The sequence below is a fragment of the Spea bombifrons genome, chromosome 7, assembly GCF_027358695.1.
Source record: "Spea bombifrons isolate aSpeBom1 chromosome 7, aSpeBom1.2.pri, whole genome shotgun sequence".
Classification (NCBI taxonomy): Eukaryota; Metazoa; Chordata; class Amphibia; order Anura; family Pelobatidae; genus Spea; species Spea bombifrons.
In genome coordinates this window covers 16,840,011-16,860,000 of record NC_071093.1, presented here as the reverse complement: position 1 = coordinate 16,860,000, position 19,990 = coordinate 16,840,011, and the positions used below count along the sequence as shown (strand labels likewise).

Genomic DNA, 19,990 nt, shown 5'->3' with positions numbered 1-19,990 from the left:
CTGGAGCAGTTTTTCAAGTTTAATAGAGAAGGATGTATAGAATGCTGAAGCATCAGCAGAGAACCTGTTTAAATTGATATTGTAATTTTAACCGTTTTAGGTGTGACAAGGCATTGAATAATTTTTAGAAAATGTTGCATAAATAAGCACGTTGGCTGAGCATGCAGTGATTTGTGCAGTAATGTTTTCTACACTTATTTTTTAGTTGTTTGTCAGTTTTAAATGAAAACCTGGAAACAGAGCAATTAATTTATCAGAACAAAAGTGATTTATTTAGGCCTATAACTTTTGTTTTTTGTTAGTTTGGAACAGAGATATATCATACAAGTAGCACAGCCCTTCCCTGCAAAGGCTGCCAGAACTAATCTGCTTCAACCCATAGTTGGCAGTAACTTAACAAAAGGGGAGCAATTACCAAATGGGGAGGAATTACCGTATTGGCTCGAATATAGGCCACACATGCAGTCCCGGGCGCCGGACAGGCAGCGGGGTTAGGATACAGATCCCCTGCAGCGGTGCAGGGGACCTGCATCCTACTCCCTGATATGCTCAGACAGCCTCCCCTGCCAGCACTTCCCACGGGGGGGGGGGGGTGCCGGCACGGGAGGATGTCTAAGCGGACCGTCCGCACGATGCGTTTTACTTCTGCCCACCCCCGACTTACCGAAGCAGACTCCCGGGTGTCTTGCGGGACCGGCGGGGGACATCTACGCGTATGCAACTACCGGTACCGGCACCGGAAGTTGCATACGCGTATTGCGTAGATGTCCCCAGCCGGCCCTGCAAGAAACCCGGGAGTCTGCTCCGGTAAGTCGAGGAGGGGGGGGCAGAGGAGGACAGTGGCAGCATATCTCGGGGGGGGGGGAGAGGAGGAGGACAGTGGTAGCATATCTCGGGGGGGGAGGAGGACAGTGGTAGCATATCTGGGGGGGGGAGGACAGTGGTAGCATATCTGGGGGGGGGACAGTGGTAGCATATCTCGGGGAGGGAGGACAGTGGTAGCGTATCTCGGGGGGGGAGGAGGAGGACAGTGGCAGCATATCTCGGGGGGGAGGAGGACAGTGGTAGCATATCTCGGGGAGGGAGGACAGTGGCAGCATATCTCGGGGGGGGGGGACAGAGTGGCAGCATGTTTTTTTTTGGTGCTTTTTTAAAGAAAAAACTTTTTCTTTAAAAAAGCACCAAACTTTTAGGGTGCGGCCTATATACGGGGGCGGCCTATATCCGAGCCAATACGGTATTATGCGGAAACAACAGGACGTTAAGGTTTTTAGTACATAGTCTGAATCTATACCATTGCATTGTTTATTGTATTGAACTGTGAAATATAGGATTAGGTGAAGTGACAGGTCTGCTTTAAGCTATGTCGGTGTAATTCCCACATCGGCATGGGAGCATATTAAACTACAGCCGACTAGGCACCTGGAAGTCAATAATGTCATCTGACTGCGTTGGGGGTAATAACGCTGTGCTTTCTTTTATTAGCAGGCAGGTGAACTGCCACAGTATTGGATTCCTCCTGTACCAGGGGGTCATGAAATGCCAGTACGCTCCACTGAAGCTGCCAGCTATGAACTCCAAGAGGAACTCGGTACAGTACTTCTTTATTTTTAATAGTGAAATCCTTAAGAGAAACTCATCTAGCCTCATATGTTATAGAAATCGGATCAATAATAGGATCACAACTTGCTAGATAGTGGTATGCTCATAAATAACAACCAAAAATTACAACCTAATGTGAAATTAGATTGCTAAATGTTATTTTAATGGTAATGTCTCCTTCAGTAGTAATGTCTCAAATAAGGTAATGTAATCATATGGGGGCTGTACAGTCCCTCAATTGCTTACTTGATTATTCATAATTATAGAGACAAAAAGCACAAACAAAAAAACGTAGTTAAAGTCTTCAATCAGGCGTTCTCACTCTCGCCCTCTCACATAACTACCCTGTAGGGCTGAAACAACTAATCGATAAAATCGATAATAATCGATTATGAAAATCGTTGGCAACGAATTTCATCATCGATTAATCGAATCGATTTTTATCGATTATAAAAAGAGGTTTTTTTCAGAGCAAATGCTCTGAAAAACTCCTCTCCTTATATAATCCGACCTCAAACAGAGATCGGATTATAACACCGGAATCCAGATCCCCCGCAACGCTGCAGGGGACCGGGATTCCCCTCACTGTCGGCCGGTCTCTCGCTTCCGTCTCTCTCCCCCCTCCCATACACCCCTCTAACTCCTCCCCCTCCCATACGTCACGCTGCCTCTCTCCCGGCTCCGTTACTGATAAGGACTTTCGCTGCAGCTTCATAGAAGCCACAGTGTAAGTGAAGTGCAGTAACGGAGTCTGTCTGTGCGATGCAGACACAGGCTGACAGAGAATCATCCTCTCTGTCAGCCGGTGGGGGTCTGCATCGCACAGACAGCCTCCGTTGCTGCACTTCACTTACACTGTGGCTTCTATGAAGCTGCAGTGTAAGTGAACTGTCAGTAACGAAGCCGGGTAGAGAGGCAGAGCGGTGTATGGGAGGGGGGAGGAGTCAGAAGGGTGTATGGGAGCCACCCTCCCATACACCACTGTGGCTCCTCCCCCTCCCATACGCCACTCTGCCTCTCTACCCGGCTCCGTTACTAACAGTAACGGAGGCTGTCTGTGCGAGCCGGACCCACACCAGCAGACAGAGAGGATGATTCTCTGTCAGCCTGTGAGTGTCTGCATCGCACAGACAGCCTCCGTTACTGCACTTCACTAACACTGTGGCTTCTATGAAGCTGCAGTGAAAGTCCTTGTCTAGTGAAGATCCGTTGCTGACAGGAGGCAGAGTGGAGTATGGGAGGGGGAGGAGGCAGAGTGGAGTATGGGAGGGGGAGGAGGCAGAGTGGAGTATATGAGGGGGAGGAGCCAGAGTGGAGTATGGGAGGGGCCAGAGTTGTATGGGAGAGGGGAGGAGCCAGAGTGGTTTATGGGAGGGGGAGGAGGCAGAGTGGAGTATGGGAGGAGGCAGAGTGAAGTATGGGAGGGGGGAGGAGGCAAAGTGGTTTATGGGAGGGGGAGGAGGCAAAGTGATGTATGGGAGGGGGAGGAGCCAAAGTGATGTATGGGAGGGGGAGGAGGCAGAGTGGAGTATGGGAGGGGGAGGAGCCAGAGTGGTGTATGGGAGGGGGAGGAGCCAGAGTGGTGTATGGGAGGGGGAGGAGCCAGAGTGGTGTATGGGAGGGGGAGGAGCCAAAGTTGTGTATGGGTGTGTTATAGTGGTGTATGGGGGGTATTATGAATTTCAGGGCATATAGGGCGTATAAGGCATATGGATATTAGGCATATCAGGGGGGCATAAACATATCTGGGGGTAAAAGGTATATCAGGGGGCTCAGTTGCATATCACTGGCATATAAGGAGTATAAGGCATATCAGGGGCACAGTGGCATATCAGGGGGCACAGTGGAATCTGGCATATAAGAGGTATAAGGCATATATGGGGGCAGAGTGGCAAGCTGGGGGTCTGATGTGCATAACCGGGGGCAGTTTGGTAAATAAAAAAATTTAAACAAGGCTTTTTTTCTCATAGTTTTTATTAAATATGAAAAATAGTTAACATATGAATTAATATTTACTAATAACTTTGTATTAAAACCTAGTTTGAGAAACACCGTGTTTGGGTTGTTGTAGCTTTTATTATTATGTCAGTAACATAAGAAGGTGAATAGAGAGAGGCCATTGCAATAAAGAGATGAAAGTGTAAATTGTATGTTTTTTATTACATTATTTGAAATTTTAAAAAATTGCATTTTTTTTATCCGATTAATCGAAAAAATAATCGGCCAACTAATCGATTATTAAAATAATCGTTAGTTGCAGCCCTACTACCCTGTATCATGGACTCCTAGCTATGTTATTGGAAGACGCTTGAACTCTTGCCCACTTGGAAACTATTGAAAAACAGACACTAGAGATGCTGGACACCTGTACCACGCTCTGGACACTAGATGCCCCGACTATAAATTTTTTTACTGTGGTCACAGACGGCCAGATTTTTGTACATACATATTACATAAACCTGTGGATAGTAGCCATAGCATTTGATTTTGTGCTGGAGGTTTGGGGAGACACCGATCTCTCTTTTGTAATCACATTTTTCCACACACATACATTTGTATACACAAACTGTTCAGTTATTTATGAATAATCTAGTGCAGGGGTGTCCAAGTTGTTTCTGCAGTGGGCCACTTCATCAGAAATGTATGTGTGTGTGGGCCACACTCATTTTTCACAGAGAGAAAATATGGCCTTTTAGCTTTATAATGCATATGAATACAAGGTTAATTTGGTGATAATGAAAAAAGCAGTGGACAAACAGTTTTTTGATCAACTTTTATGTCATTCTATCAATACTCAATTACTTAAACACTAAAACAAAGTCAGTCCACAAACCATTTAAAACAACTGCACAAGGCTAGAGCCCACTGTGGGTACAAGCTGGATTTAAGATGGCTGACACAGGAGGAAATAAATAAAATAGACAGAATCTTAACTCCTCGACATTGATGTGTATTGGATAAAGATGACATCAGTGCTCAGCAGTTAATATACGATAGAATCTTATGTGATGGGACTGGGAGTAATCAGTACACTAAAAAAAGTCATCATACATGGGACGCCTGAAGCCACAATTTAGTGCCATTAATCCTTTTTGATAAAATATGCAGATTGAAATAGAGTAAATAACAGACACCCTTTACTTTTCCTCTGACTGATTTCTGGGCCTAGAAAGTTTTGTTCTCTGAAGTGACTACAAATTCAGGAGCGCATTTTATCTCTGGATAAGTAAAAATGTAATAGTTCAATTTATTCCTACAGTAAGTAAAGGGAAACAGATGATACATACACCAGGACAGGCTCTGCCACATCGACACACACACACACACACACACACCAGGATAGGCTCTGACACTTGTATCAGGATGGATAAGCTACAAAAGACCACAGGCAAGCAGCGGGGCTCTTGCGATCCCGGTTGCCCTGGCTGCAGATCTCACACCGGCTGCACCTCGAGGTCCGGCAGGCCGCGTGTTGGACACCCCTGATCTAGTGAGAAATTGAGTAACGTTACAGCCTATGTGAATAACCCCTTACTTTATTTAAGAGACGTTACCGTTAAACCCAATCTAATTTTATAGTAGTTGGTCGTTTTTTGTTATTTTTAAGTGAACCTTTATCTACCAATTTCTCTTATGTGGTTTGGCTTTTACAAGGTTAGTCCCAGGAGTTACATAGTAGATAAGGTTGAAAAAATACCTAAGTCCATCAAGATCAACCCTTCTACCTAACCTTCCTACTCTTGATCCAAAAGTAGGAAGGTTAGGTAGAGTGCTGCACCATTGTCCTGGAGTGCCTTCTTATTTTTTATCGTATAGGGCAGGGGTGTCCAACATGCGGCCCGCAGGCCAAATGCGGCCAGCGGCACCTCGAGGTGCGGCCCGCGTGAGATCGGCAGTAGTAGAATACTACTTACCTGTGGAAGGGTCTTTTGTACTGCACAGAGGAAGCGGAATCACATGACTCTGCTCCAGTCCTGCTTCCTCTGTGCAGTACAAGAGAACGCAGAGGGAGGCCGCGCCCCCTGCTGAAGTCTGTGAGCGGCATCGAGAGAGCTGCAGTGCAGGTAAGGGGGTGGGGAGGGTTGTTTTTAGTATTAGTGATTGAGGGAATGAATCTGAATGAATGAGTGTGTGTGAGATAGCATGGATGTGTAAGTGCTGGAACCTAGGCATGATGGGACTGTGATTGCTGTTAGCAATCACACTCCTTTCATGCCAAGTCAGCCAGTACATGCTGAAACCTGGCTAGCTGCCCCCCCCTGTGTATTGATGCTGCCAGCAGTATGGGGTCTGCACATCACTTACAGCCACCCTGTACCAGCATGCCTAGGTTCCAGCATTTACTGGTTGCCTGGGTATAAAAGGAGTGTGATTTTTTTTTTTTTTTTTTTTTCCCAAAGTGGTGTGTTACTTACTTTTAATAAAAGTGTGGTTAACACACCAAAATTGGACAAAAAAATATAATAACAATATTAATTTATAAATGATTGTTGACAGGAATCATACTCCTATCATGCCCAGCCAACCAGTACATGCTGGAATCTGGGTATGCCTGAGATTGCTGTTAAAATTATATATATATATATATATATATATATATATATATATATATATATATATATATATATATATATTATGATTGTTAACATTGTTATTACATTTTTTGTACAATATTGGTGTGTAACTTCCGTTTTGGTCCCGAATTTTCATTTCGGTGTATCCCTAGGATAAATAGAACTATTTCATTTTTACTTATCCAGAATCCTCAATTTGTAGTCACAAAACTTTCTAGGTCCAGAAATCAGTGAGAGTAAAGGTTTAGTGTAATTTACTTTATTTTAATCGGCATATTTTATTAAAGGCCATATTTTCTCACAGTGAAAAATGAGTGCGGCCCTCGCACGTATACAATTCTGATGAAGTGGCCCACTGCAGAAAAAACTTGGACACCCCTGGTATAGGATCACAATTGCACATGGGATCTGCCTTAAACTGTAAATAATGCAGTGCAAAGTTCACAGACAAAGTATTTATTAATAGTTATATAATAATTATACATCTAATTACTTTTAACAAACAAACCATAAATTGCTCATGAATCAAGATCCTTTAAATGTTATTTGACTGTATTTTCATATGCTGTTAAAATATAAAAAGGGTAGTGGTAGGAATCATCTGATATTTTTTTTTGCATGATCGCAGTTTAACTTCTTTTTCTGTGTATTTACAGGAAAAGGGTTCAGCAATTTAACTACTATCTACCTCGCTCGACACACTCCATCTGGAACACTGGTTACTGCACGAATCACAGACCTGGAGAGCTGTTCTGATGAACATCTCCGTGTTTTACAGGTAAAGCAAGGAATGGGTCCTCACCAAAATGGGGTCAGTATACAAAGGGAAAGAAATATCCAAACATTTAGTGCAAGATGGGAAGAAGGCTCAGTGATTAAACATCCAATTCCAAATCATTTTTAACCCCTTAATGACAATTGCCGGTTCTGGCACGGACAATTGCCGGTTCTGGCACGGCACGAAAAACAAGTCGATTATGACAAATGACGTGCCAGAACCGGCACGTCTTTAAACGGGTGCAGAAAGCGATCTACATTCGTTTTGATGGGGTAAATTGAATTGGCCAGGTTCAACAATGTCCCAAATAACACGGGGGGAAGGATGGCCACACATCTAATTTCCAATTAGAAAAATGCACACATACCAAATGTGGCCTTTTAGTTCCCCCAAAAAATGACAAACCCTTGCATGTGGGGTATCACTGCGCTCAGGAGGTGTTGCTGAACACATATTGGGGTGTCATGTGACAGCGGCATAAACCAGGAGCTGTAAATTCATACATAAAGTAGGTGTGGGGGGGAAAAATACACACAAAAAAATACTACTGCAAACTTTGAAAAAATTCTGGTGGTAAAATGTGTGCATGCAAAGAGTTAAAATACCCTGGGGTGTCTAGTTTTCAAAAATATATGGCTTTATTGGGCACACTGAAATGGCCCGGCTCAAAGATGTACCAAATAGGGCATGGGCAGTGGATCCCCAAATGCCAAAGTTCAACATTGAAAAATGCGCATGTCCCAAATGTGGCCCTTTTGCCCCCAAACAGCCAGGCAAAATCATTCATGTGAGGTATCGCTGTACTCAGGAGATGTTGCTGAACACATATTGGGGTGTTTTGTGATAGTGACATATACCAGAACCTTTTAATTCATACCTGAAGTAAAATGTGTGTGGAAAAACAAATGCAAAAAAAAATTACTACCATAAAGTTTGACAAAGGCGGATGGTAGAATTAGTGCTTTGAAAGGGTTAAAATACTAGCATTTGGAATACCCTGGGCTGTCTAGTTTTCAAAAATATATGACTTGATGGGGTAAATTGCGTGGGCCGGCTTCAAAGATACCCGAAATGGCACAGGGGGGGAAGAATTACCAGATTCGGAAAAAATGGCTTTGAAATAGCAAAACGCTACCTGTACTTATTGCCCCATAATGTGTAGAAAAAAGCAAAAAAACATAAAAACATTGGGTATTTCTAAACTCAGGACAAATAGTAGAATCTATTTAGCAGGTTTTTTCATTACCTTTTATAGATGAGTAAATGATTTTTCAACTAAAAGTTAGAAACAGTCATTGTTTTCTAAATTTTTCACCATATTTTATACTTTTTTTAATAGTAAATAATATGATACAATCAAAACAATGTCCTCTAAAGAAAGCCCTTCTTGTCCTGAAAAAAACAATATATAATGTGTGTGGGTTCAGTAAACGGGAAAGAAGAAAATTACAGCTAAACACGAGCAGCGCAGAAATGTTAAAACAGCCATTGTCACGAAGGGTACAAAAAGTAAAATCAGCCTTTGTCACGAAGGGGTTAAAATGTTATACCGGAATAACATGTTGCATATAACCTATAATGTGACAATGCTATTCTATTTTTAAAGTCATGTGTTATCCGTATACAACCGATCCTGCACTGTTGTAAAATCTTGTAGTAATTTTAGTTATAAATTATAGTCTAACTCTTCAACAAAAGCATCAGTTTTCAAGTGAGTAGTAACATAGTGCTAGATCTTGCAGCAATGCTAAGTGCTTTTACTAGATGTTGAATTACTTAAGAGTTGTTGGATCCAATATTCTTGTTCGTTATTTTTCGATGTGTCTATATACTGCAATACTGAAAGATGACATAGTATGTTATCCTGGTTTTCAGAATGAGTTGGCTATGTCACCTTTCTTCCGCCATCCTAATATTCTGACCTTTTGGAAGGTGTTTACATCTGGGACCTGCCTTTGGGTGATTTGTCCTTTCATGGCATACGGTAGGTTAAATTTACACACTTTTTTTTATTTCTTTAAGGATGTTTGACCTTTTTACTATTATTTAACACAAATGTATATATTTTTTTGTTCATTCATTGTCAGTTTATTAAGTCAATACATTAACACTGGCTCTATTAAATGTTTGTTTTGTTTGTAACACAAGGTTCTGCTACCACCCTGTTGAAGACCTATTACCCTGAAGGTATGAATGAAGCTTTAATTAGCAATATTCTATATGGAGCACTGAAAGGATTAAATTACCTACACCATAACGGATACATTCACAGGTAGGCTGCTTGTAAGTAATGCTTTTGCTGGAAGTTCTGCCAAGATGACCATCTTTATATTTAGAAGCTTATTGTGACCCTGTTTAATACTAACTGATGTGCCCTTTCAGCATAATGATGTAAGATACCCCACCCACTTGCATATGGATAGGTATAGAACAGGGGTGTCCAAGTTTTTTCTGCAGAGCCGTGTCACGGCTCTATGAAAGAGCCGTGTCACGGATGCCATGAGCATGGAGGGTTTGTAGGAGGAGGGGGTGGTCGACTGTTTCAAAGGCTACTGAGAAGTCCAAGAGAATAACCAGTGAGAATTGGCACATGTTCCCAAAAATGTGCTGAACGCTGAGCCACTGACTAATGGAAGGTGAGAATGCAAGGTTTTTTTCTACACATGAAATATGGATAAAAGTACCACCCCACATAACTTCCACCAATCTTGCATTTTGCAGATAATCTGTTTGTCATGTGTTATAGTGATTATTTTTTAACATCTCATAAGTCATCTTATATTTGGTCTTTTCTTGATTTCTTTCTGTGAGATCCAGTGTTTTTTGGGGAGATTGTCAGCTTACCTACCTCAGACCTCTTACAGTTAAGCACTTGCTTTGAAGATCATGTTGTTAAGATAAAAAGTTAGCTATTTTTAATCAGTTACTTTTGCCTTTGGATATATTTGTCCAGTTAACCAGTTACTCAAGTTAATTGCCAACATGTGCATAGATTTGGTCTATGGACCTTTACGGCCTGTGCCAGAATCTCACAATATAGCCGTATTATAGCTTTCGTTGTGCTTTCTGGTTTGCTTTATAACTAGAATGTGGCCATATGAAGTCATATAGCTCATTGTAGCCTACTGCAACACATGCTGCCTGGTGTACTTCTATTTTGATTTCTGCAACCTGCATCGAACCATTTTAATTTTCCATCCTCAATTTTATCTAGTACTTTCGTTTTCCTATGAACCAGTGTTATATTTACCTTCCTGATGAGTTTTTCACGTACATAGTCTCTTTAGTTGCTAATGTTCAAAATACATTTGATAGTAGAATTATAAACTTGTTAACAAATGGAGTAAAGTCATATGTTTCTTTGTAGTGGTATTTGTTTTATTATATGTTATAATTTACTATTTTAAAATTTGTAAAAAGGTATTATTCGCTGTCATAGGAATGTAAAAGGGAGTCATATTCTGATATCTGAAGATGGTATGGTATACCTCTCTGGCCTCGATCTTCTGTACAGCTTGGTAAGAAGAGGAGAAAAGGCAAAAGTGGCCTTTGACTTTCCAAATTTCAGCACTTCAATGCTCCCATGGTTTAGTCCAGAACTACTGAGGCAGGTTAGTACTGTTTAAGATCTAGTGATTACATTATAGATTATAGATTACAAAGAATCTGTACTGCTGCCCTCCAACCAGGCACCAATCCCCTTCTGTAGCATGTAGCTTTATATTACATGTCTATCTGTCATAATGTCAGTGCGGTGGGCTGTTTTTCACCAAGCACAGCATTCTTCAAAATGTTGGTGTAAGATCTGTTGTTGAGTGGTATATGAATAAGTACACTGATATCTTCCATTCTTAGGACCTGTATGGGTATAATGTGAAGTCGGATATCTACAGCCTTGGCATAACTGCTTGTGAATTGGCCACAGGGCGTGTACCATTCATGGACATGCACCGCACTCAGGTAAGTAACACCCTTTGAACATCACAAGAAAACATACAGTGTCTTCAGAGAACTGGATTCCGTGGAGCATAGTCTTGTGCTTATGATTTCAATGATCTATATCACATGGGGGGAGAGCACCAATAACATTTGTGTTTTGAGATGTTGAGGCTTAAATACAACTGTGTGTCTTGTAATGAAGGGAAATGGTGAGACTTTCGCAACTGGACCAAAAATGATTCAGACTAATTTTTATCCATTTGTTTTCAGACTACTTTTTGTTTTGGCCCTTTCAGACCAGAGGACATTTTCAATTTCAAATCAAATTCGCTGTCACTCACCCTCATTCACTCTCTCTCAATGTCTCGGTACCTTCTCAGCTAATGGCTTCATTGTCCCTGTCTCCTTTTCGGCAGCTCCGCTTCTTGTCTTGCCCCTTCTAATTCTTCACTTCTTCTGTATTATGCCTGTTTTCTTGGTCAGCTTCTCTTTTATATCTGGTGTGTTATCCAAGCCTCCCAGAGCACTTCAGCAAAAGAACAGAGCTTCAGCGCACTCCAAGAGCCCAGAATATTGCAGACGGATCCGTGTAGAAACACTTCTCCATGGATCCATCTGCATTCTGGCCTGTGCAGTACTTCCACAACAGTCCGGAGCCTCTCCCTCATTCCTCCAATCAATTGAGAGGGTTTGCACCGAGGCTCCTCCCTGGTTGTGGAAGTGCTTTTGGTGGCCTGGATAGCATGGAGAAGCAGAGCAAGAAGAAAGAAGAACAAGAAGATGCAAGACAAGTGGCAGAGTTGCAGAAAAGGAGACAGGGACATGGAAGCTGTTGGGAGAGAAGTTAGGGAGAGAAAAAGATGGGGAAAAAACAATGAAAAGCTAATGTAAATTCAAAGCTCTCTGCTTCGTTTTCATTTGTTTCATTGAGGTTTCCTCTTTTTTCAGATTCATAGAAATGTATGATATTGGCAAATTGCCAATAAATACAGCTGTATTGTAGATTGACACTGGCTAGATGGTCCACATGTAGCTGTAAAACATCCTTGTTGCACACTGTATCCTTTGGTATACATTGGAAATGCTGTATTCTTCGTGAATGTAAATCACATTAAGGTCACCTTTTTTTCTGCCATTCCTGTAGTAGTTTTATATTCTCAGAATGTTGTTTTGTGGTGCTGTGTGCATCTGCCCCTTTAACATTTTACAATATTCCCAGATGCTGCTACAAAAACTGAAATGTCCACCACACAGTCCTCTGTACAGTAATACATTTCCTCATGAAGAATCTCCATTGAAGATTTCACGATCTGGAGTGGATTCAGGTATTGGCGAGAGTGTGGTTGCTGCAAGCATGACTCAGACTTTGACCAGTGAAAAGCTGAGAACCCCCTCTCCAAAGACATTCTCATTGGCTCTACAGAATTTTGTTGAGCTATGTCTGCAACAGGATCCTGAACTAAGGTAAGCATGAAAAATCTGTAGTTGGGCAGTTTTATCTTTTAGATTGCTGGTCCCTTTATATCTATATATTGAGCATGCTGGGCTTTTTGTTTTCTGCTATGAAAAAAGATTAGACTCATGTTGATGGGTGTGTGTTCTATTGTAGCTTGGTTAAGGTTTACCCATTTCCGACCAAGGATCTCATGACCTATATGATTATTGCTGTGAAGTGTGAAAAACAAGATACAGTCCTTGGTATAGGATAGCTAAGATGCTTAGTCAGTCAGTCCATGAATGTATTTTTCTGTTAGTGGAGCAGTCATACTGGGTCTACCTTTTGCACAAAAATTGAATCATCTGCTTGGCTTCATTGTGCTCAAAGAAATTCACCATAGAACCATTTTCCCCTCCTCCTTCCCATGAGTTATAGGTTATAGACACAGCCGATTCACATCAAGATTCAGTCCTGAGCACAATCCTCAAAACAATTTTTGCATACTGTTTTGCATAAAAAATACCTCACAATTGTTCCATTGTCTCCATTATATAGGCCTTCAGCTGGTGCTTTGCTGTCTCATGATTTTTTCAAGACGGTAAGTTATATTATCGCCCTATTATTATTATAAAAAAACAAAAACGTAAAAAACATTGGGTATTTCTAAACTCAGGAGTAATAGTAGAATCTATTTATCACCCTTTTTTATTAGCTTTTGTAGATGAGTTAAAAAAATTTCAAATAAAAGTGAGAAAAAGTGGGTTTTTTTCTATTTTTTTTATAGAAAATTAGATGATATGATCAAAAAATGGTATCTGAAGAAAGCCTTTCTTCTTCTGAAAAAACAATATATAACTTGTGTGGGTAGACTAAATGAGAGAGAGGAAAATAACAGCTAAACACGACAAAAAAAATAAAAAACACAGGGTACAAAAAAATAAAAAAACAGCCTGGTCCTTAAGGGGTTGAACATTTTTTTCTTTTCAGGATAAGTAGGGGTTTCGTTTGACACACATATAATGTAATAATTATGAGTGGTAGTTTGTAAAAACAAATACATTTTTACCTGATTACAATAATACCCAGCATACATAGTATTCTTATGTTGTAGAAGGCCACATCCCATCTCTTAAATAGTAACCTGTATGCTGGTTTTCTTTTCTCTTTATATTATATGTCTTATGGGGAAGATGTTTTTTATATAATATTTTTATCTTTAATGCTAGGGGTAAAAGGCATTGTGGTACATTTTATTATTTTGGGATGTTCTCCCTAACCCTGCAAGGCTGTTCGCAGAGTGAGTGAACTGCCAGCAGAGGGAGGAATACGAGATCCCAACAGACCCTTCTGGCTCTCTTCTGCCCTCCTAAGACCTTGTGGCAGGCATAGAATGCCTTCCAAAAGTATTCACCCCCTTGGCGTTTTTCCTATTTTGTTGCATTACAACCTGTAATTAAAATAGATTTTTGGGGATTTCATGTAATGGACATAAACAAAATAGTCCAAATTGGTGAAATGAAGATAACGTTTAAAATAGCTGGAAAAGTTGTACGTGCATATGTATTCGTCCCCTTTGCTATGAAGCCCTTGAATCTGATCTGGTGCAACCAATTTCCTTCAGGAGTCGCATCATTGGTTAAATAAAGTCCACCTGTGTGTCACATGATCGCAGTATATCTATACCTGTTCTGAAAGGCCCCAACACCACTGAGCAAGTGGCACCATGAAGACCAAGGAGCTCTCTAAACAGGCCAGGGACAAAGTTGCAGAGAAGTACATATCAGGGTTGGGTTATTAAAAAAATAAAAAATAAAAATCTGGAACTTCGACCATGCCATGGAGTGCCATTAAATCCATTATTTAGAAATGGAAAGAATATGCCACCACAACAAACCTACCAAGAGTACACCCCATAGAGCTGGTCTTTATAGAAAAGTGGCCAGAAAAAAAGCCATTCCTTAAAGAAAAAGAAAAAAAGTTTGCTCTTTGCCAAAAGGTATGTGGGAGAGTCCCCAAACATATGGAAGAAGGTACTCTGGTCAGATGAGACTAAAATGGGGCTTTTTGGCCATCAAGGAAAACACTATGTCTGGCGCAAACCCGAAACCTCTCATCTTCACGATCTTGGTCTCCGTGACACTTCATTACCACCTGCATGCTGATGACACCAAGATCTGCCTATCCTCTCCTGAGCTCTCTCCCTCTGTCTTAGATCGTGTCACTAACTGCCTTACATCTGTCTCTACCTAGATGTCTGGATGACTCATTTCAAAATCCTGACTCTTTCAAAGCCCTTCACAGCGCTTCCCCTACCTACATCTCATCACTCATCTCTAAATACGCTCCTAACCAGTCTCTCCGCTCAACCATGTTCTTCTGTCCTCTCCTCTGATTTCTAGTTCTCATGCATGCTTACAAGATTTCTCAAGGGCTACCCTTATACTCTGAAATTCCCTCTTCTGGCCTATCCATCTTTCCCTCTGCCTTCGGTCCTTCAAGAAATCCCTCAAGACTCACTTCTTTAAGGATGCATACAACATTGCACATTTACACCTTCCCATATTCACTTTTCCTAGTCCCTCTTCTTCAATACTTATACTAGTGTGGCTGGTCCATCCGTGGCCCTTTTACCTATTACCTATTGTGTAATACATCCAGAGAATACTACATGGTAGTGGAAGCATCATGCATTCATCGGCAAAGACAAGGAAACTGGTCAGGATTGAAGGAACGATGGATGGAGCTAAATAGGTGGAAATTCTTGAGTGAAACCTATTTCAGTTTTCCAGATATCTGAGACTGGGACGAAGGTTCACCTTCCAGTAGGACAATGACCCTAAACATACTGCTAAATCAACACGTGAGTGGTTTAAATGACATGGAATGACCTACTCAATGCCCAGTCTAGATGCTATACAGTATCAAAGAATCATACTCCTGTGTAACTGTGAATTCTGTGTATAAGATACAGTGCACTGTGTATGATACATGATGTTACGTTGGTCAAACCAACTTCACCCAGTACCTTGAAATCAAAGTCTTCAAAAGCAAGTTATCTCGTATTAAAAAGGGAATGCATATTTTGTATGAGAATTTAATATTGGCTATTGTTACCATTGTACAGTACAAATCTCGGCACCACTTCATCAAGAAGACATCACTAGAATAGGAAAAAGTTCAGAAACAGGCAACAAAAGTAATTAAAGGAATAAAATATTTCAGCTATAAAGACAGGCTTTCCAAATGCAGCATGCCTATGTTGTGATATGATTAACATGTACAAATATGTTCAAGGACATGTTAATCATATCAATTGTCGATCTTTTTGTTCATAGAACTTTGCAGATTACACATGGCATCATTTAGATGATAAGTGGTTTCCTATTAATATGTATATTTTTGTGACTGTGTCAGAGGATTGGCTGTGGAGGGAAGATATACTGCATAGCCTGTTACCTCTACAAAGACTCACTTTGTGCGTCGCAACCGATTGTTTCTTGCTTCATGCAAGAACCAGTCACCAGTTGAATTGTGCTGTAATATATAAAACATTTTCATCCCAGTTGTAGATCCCATTTAACCTTGGTTTAACCCTTCCTTTTCCTTTTCCAGCACAATCTCACCCTCGATCCCTGTAAAAAATTAGTTGTTAAGGTTCAGTTTCGTTAAGTTTGGTGGCTGATTAGAGATAATGGTGGGATAGTGTAGTGGGTTTTGGATTTTAGAGGGGGAGAAATTTGGAATAGATTAGTGTGTTTAGTGTTAGTTTAGTTTGGCACAAGCCAGAAGGAGAAGGGGGCAGTGTAGGTTAGGGAGGGATTGAAAAACAAGTCTAATGACAGAAAAGTGGAAGACTTGCTGCCAAAAAGCCAGTCATAGTTACTTCAGATCCAGTGCTGTAGTGAGATGCCACTGAGGCTTTTCTTGCTAGTCAGAAAGCAGCATTGACGTAGCAGTGCGTCTCTCTGAGAATCTGGACCCTGATTCAGGGAGGCGTGCCCTGCTTCCACTGAGCTGGCGTCGGCTAAGGAGGCGGCGTCGGCTAAGGAGGCGGTGCAGCTTGCGTGAGATGGTGCCAATTGGTTGGGGGCGTGGCCAGCTTTGTGTTATGTCATCCTTGGCGCCAAATTCAAAATAAAAACACTAGAAACGTACTTTGTTGCTTTGTTAGCTGGTTATTCCTTCATCACTGCTCTGTAGTGATGAGTCAAAATTTTAAATACCTAGCTGTAACAGAGGGCAGTTTGTTTGCCAATGGGCTGGAGAGTGACACAAGAATGAGTGTTTGCAGACAACAGTGAAGCATGGTGTAGATTCCTTGCAAGTTTGGGGCTTCATTTCTGCCAATGGGGCTGGGGATTTGGTCAGAATTAATGGTTTCCTCAGTGCTCAGAACAGGTAGATTCTTATTCATCATGCAATACAATCAGGGAGGCATCTGACTGGTCCCAAATTTATACTGCAGCATGACACTGACCCCAAACACAACCAATGTCATTAAGAACTATATTCAGCTTAAAGAACAAAGAGTCCTGGAAGTGATGGTATGGTCCCCACAGAACCGTGATCTATACATCATTGAGTCTGTTTGGGATTACATGAAGAGTAAGAAGCAACTGAGGCTGCCTAAATCCATAGAAGAACTGTGGTCAGTTCTTCAAAGATGTTTGTGCAATTCGATTGACTCTTTCATTTGTGGGTAAGAGTGTCAATTGTATTGTTAAAATTCTTGTGTTTTGACAAAAAAATGGCTTATCTGGCTGGTCCATGGTTAGCTAGGAAAAAAGTAATATTTACTCTGTCTCCTAAGTAGATTTGCCCCCATTGACCTAGGGGATATGTCACAAATGGTCCTTGATGACCAAAGGCATATCCCCTCCAGCATAGATAGCCTGATCACCCTTCTGACAGCAGGGGCCAAATTTTTTGGATCTTAGATCTCCTCAATGACTTTCTTGTTTTCTGGCAGGTGCCATAACACATTAGTTGTGCAGGTCTAGCCATAGAAGCCATTGAACTGGGGTAAAAGTTTCTAAAATTGAAATTGTGGTAAATTGTATTGGCTGGCTTCAAAGATGTCCCAAATAGGACATGGGCAGAAAGACCCGATGCCAAAATTTGAAAAACTGAATAGTGCATGACCCAAATGAAGCTTTTTAGCCCCCAAACAACCTCACAAACCCATGCATGGGTGGTATCATTGTACTCAGGATATGTTGCTGAACATATATTGAGGTGTTGTTTTGAAGTGACATATACCAGGAGCTTATACCTCAAATACAATTTGTGTGGGGGGAAAAAAACACAAAAACATTGGGTATTTCTAAACTCAGGGCCAATAGTAAAATCTATTCAGCAGTTTTTTCCATTCGTAAAATATTTTCCAAATAAAAGTGGATATTTTTTACTTACTTAGATGATTTGATCAGAATAATGCTATCTAAAGAAAATGGTACCTAAAAATATATATATGTTACTTTTGTGGGCACAGTATACAGAGAAAATTACAGCTAATGTTAAAACAGCCTTGTTCACGAAGCATACAAAAAGGAAAAACAGTTTCTTTTTCTATTAATTGACAAGGGAAATTCACTGATGTGGAGGAAATATCGCTTTTTGACAATATTGACCAAGAAAAATGTAGATGGTACAACTCTAGATGGTACCCAGCAATAAAAGAAAAATATCTGTTTCTATTACTGATCAGTAAATAAAATACAAACTATATATTAACAGGTCATATATTTAACAGGTAAGACAGCAAACCCCCGGATCCATGTTTCAACTACTGCCCCCTCTGGTACAACACAGAAAGCAGCACTCAGTTGGGCCATCATTGGTAAACTGGAACAAACACAGCACAAGCCTACATGAACATAAAGAATGGGCATTTGAATAATTCTGTTTACAGCATGGAATGAATTTTTCTACCATTGTATTGTCATGTATATGAATTGGTGAACTGTGAAAAGGCTTGACCCTATGGCTGGCTAATAGTAATAATAATAGTGTATGCTCAAACCGAGCATAATGTGAATATGCAAAGCTTGCACTTCTAAGCTGTTTTTTTTCCTTCACCAAACCAGACATTTCAACTTACCAGTATTGGGAAGATCCAGCCTCAGTGAGGTTCTCCCTTAAGAAAGGTTGAGCTGGCCGGACACAATAGCTAGTTGAATTAGTGAATTATAGGTTGTGAAGGGCCAGCTTAGCATGTCTTAAAGGTGATGATCCCAGAAATTGGTCATTAGGAAAACATTAAGTTGAAATGTTTCACCTCATTTGCAAACTCAAGGTTTGGTGAATTAACTCCACAGTAAGCATTGCTTAACACTACTTAACATTTGACTTTACTATGTATGTTGTATTTTAATTCTCTTGTGAATACTGAGTTGCTTGCAGTTATCTGAAAATTATTCAATAAGTATTTCTGTAAGTGTATGGACATGTATCATTTGTTTTTAGTAGAAGACATAGCCTACTACAACAGTGATTTTTGACAAAAGCCACACATGAAAACATTGTGCCCTTCTAGTTAAAGGGAACAATGCTTCCATATATTGCCATGGTATTACGATAATTATTATTGTGATTTCAGTAATAATGGAACCCCAGCAGAGCTGTAGGGTTTAAGTTGGTGTGAGCCCTTCCCCTATGTGTGTATAAGAGGTCCAGATTTTGAGAGAAGTGGCAGTAGCTTTATCTGTGATGCCCACAATGTAAATAATTTTAGTATTGATTACATATTGCCACTGCAAGTTCTAGAGTTATAGAACATTGTGCCTATGAGTTTTTATAGCCACTGCATCCTGATGCATATTGACATTATTACAATTGTTAAAGGGAAAAGTTCAGGAATGTAAGATTAACCTCACATTTCCTATAAACATAAATAGAAAAAACAAGTAATTTAATATTTTTGTTACCTAAATACTGGAATCTAGCCCTCAGAATGCAGCTATTTTAAGATGGAATTATCTGTAAGAGCTCGTCTACTGCACAAGCACAAACAATGTAGAATAAATATAGTAATGGCTCTGGTTTCTGTTAGACTTTCTTTTATAGTGTACATTTGGTTTGGAAAGGGATCCATCTATCTAAATAGGCCTTTTTTTAGGGTTAATGGGCATGGAGCCTCCAGCTCCACCATCATTAATGGTAATCTGTACTTGCCCCTATGAAAATTAATACAGGTGATGTTGTAAGAAATAGCTCAGCCATAGTTATATAGAATGTTCTGGTCCAAGGTCCTAAATACGAAGTCATCCAGGGTCATTCTGTTGGTTTCTATGATGATTTCTTCTTATGTAGAACACCCCATGTCCCATAATTACTATTCATGAATATGGTCCAATGGGGGTTACACATAAAAAGGAGTTCTGAAGTGGTAAAACCAGAAAAATGACAGTTTAGTTGGTTGCTACTTAATCCTGGTGAGGAGAAATGTGGCTACTTGCCAAAGGCCAGTATTGTGAATACATACATCTTATATTGGAATATCCACATTAAAATGAATAGTGCCAGAAATGTTCCACTTTGTTGACTTAATTTATCTTTTTTAAAGTTTGGGGTTTTATTGAAGCACTTTTGATTCAAAACAGTGTTAAATGTTTTGTTTGCAATTTTATATCATAAAGGGATGAATGTAAAGTCCAATGC

The 19,990-nt window shown here is 40.4% G+C and overlaps 1 protein-coding gene across 3 annotated transcripts in view; it reads left to right on the top strand.

Annotated features, from left to right (window-relative positions):
* The window catches only part of STRADB (STE20 related adaptor beta), a 23,425-nt gene extending 5,014 nt beyond the window's left edge, over window positions 1-18,411 (top strand). For 2 of the 3 annotated variants that reach the window (XM_053472255.1, XM_053472254.1), the window contains exons 4-12: window positions 1,486-1,591; window positions 6,833-6,954; window positions 8,830-8,938; window positions 9,103-9,226; window positions 10,394-10,565; window positions 10,810-10,914; window positions 12,113-12,357; window positions 12,887-12,929; window positions 18,084-18,411. In XM_053472255.1, coding sequence (XP_053328230.1) covers window positions 1,486-1,591; window positions 6,833-6,954; window positions 8,830-8,938; window positions 9,103-9,226; window positions 10,394-10,565; window positions 10,810-10,914; window positions 12,113-12,357; window positions 12,887-12,929; window positions 18,084-18,230 — 1,173 coding nt within the window. In that variant the 3' untranslated portion in view covers window positions 18,231-18,411. The remainder of the gene's footprint in view (window positions 1-1,485; window positions 1,592-6,832; window positions 6,955-8,829; window positions 8,939-9,102; window positions 9,227-10,393; window positions 10,566-10,809; window positions 10,915-12,112; window positions 12,358-12,886; window positions 12,930-18,083) is intronic. The other variant, XM_053472256.1, reaches the window with a different exon arrangement.
* Window positions 18,412-19,990: the final 1,579 nt, after the last annotated feature.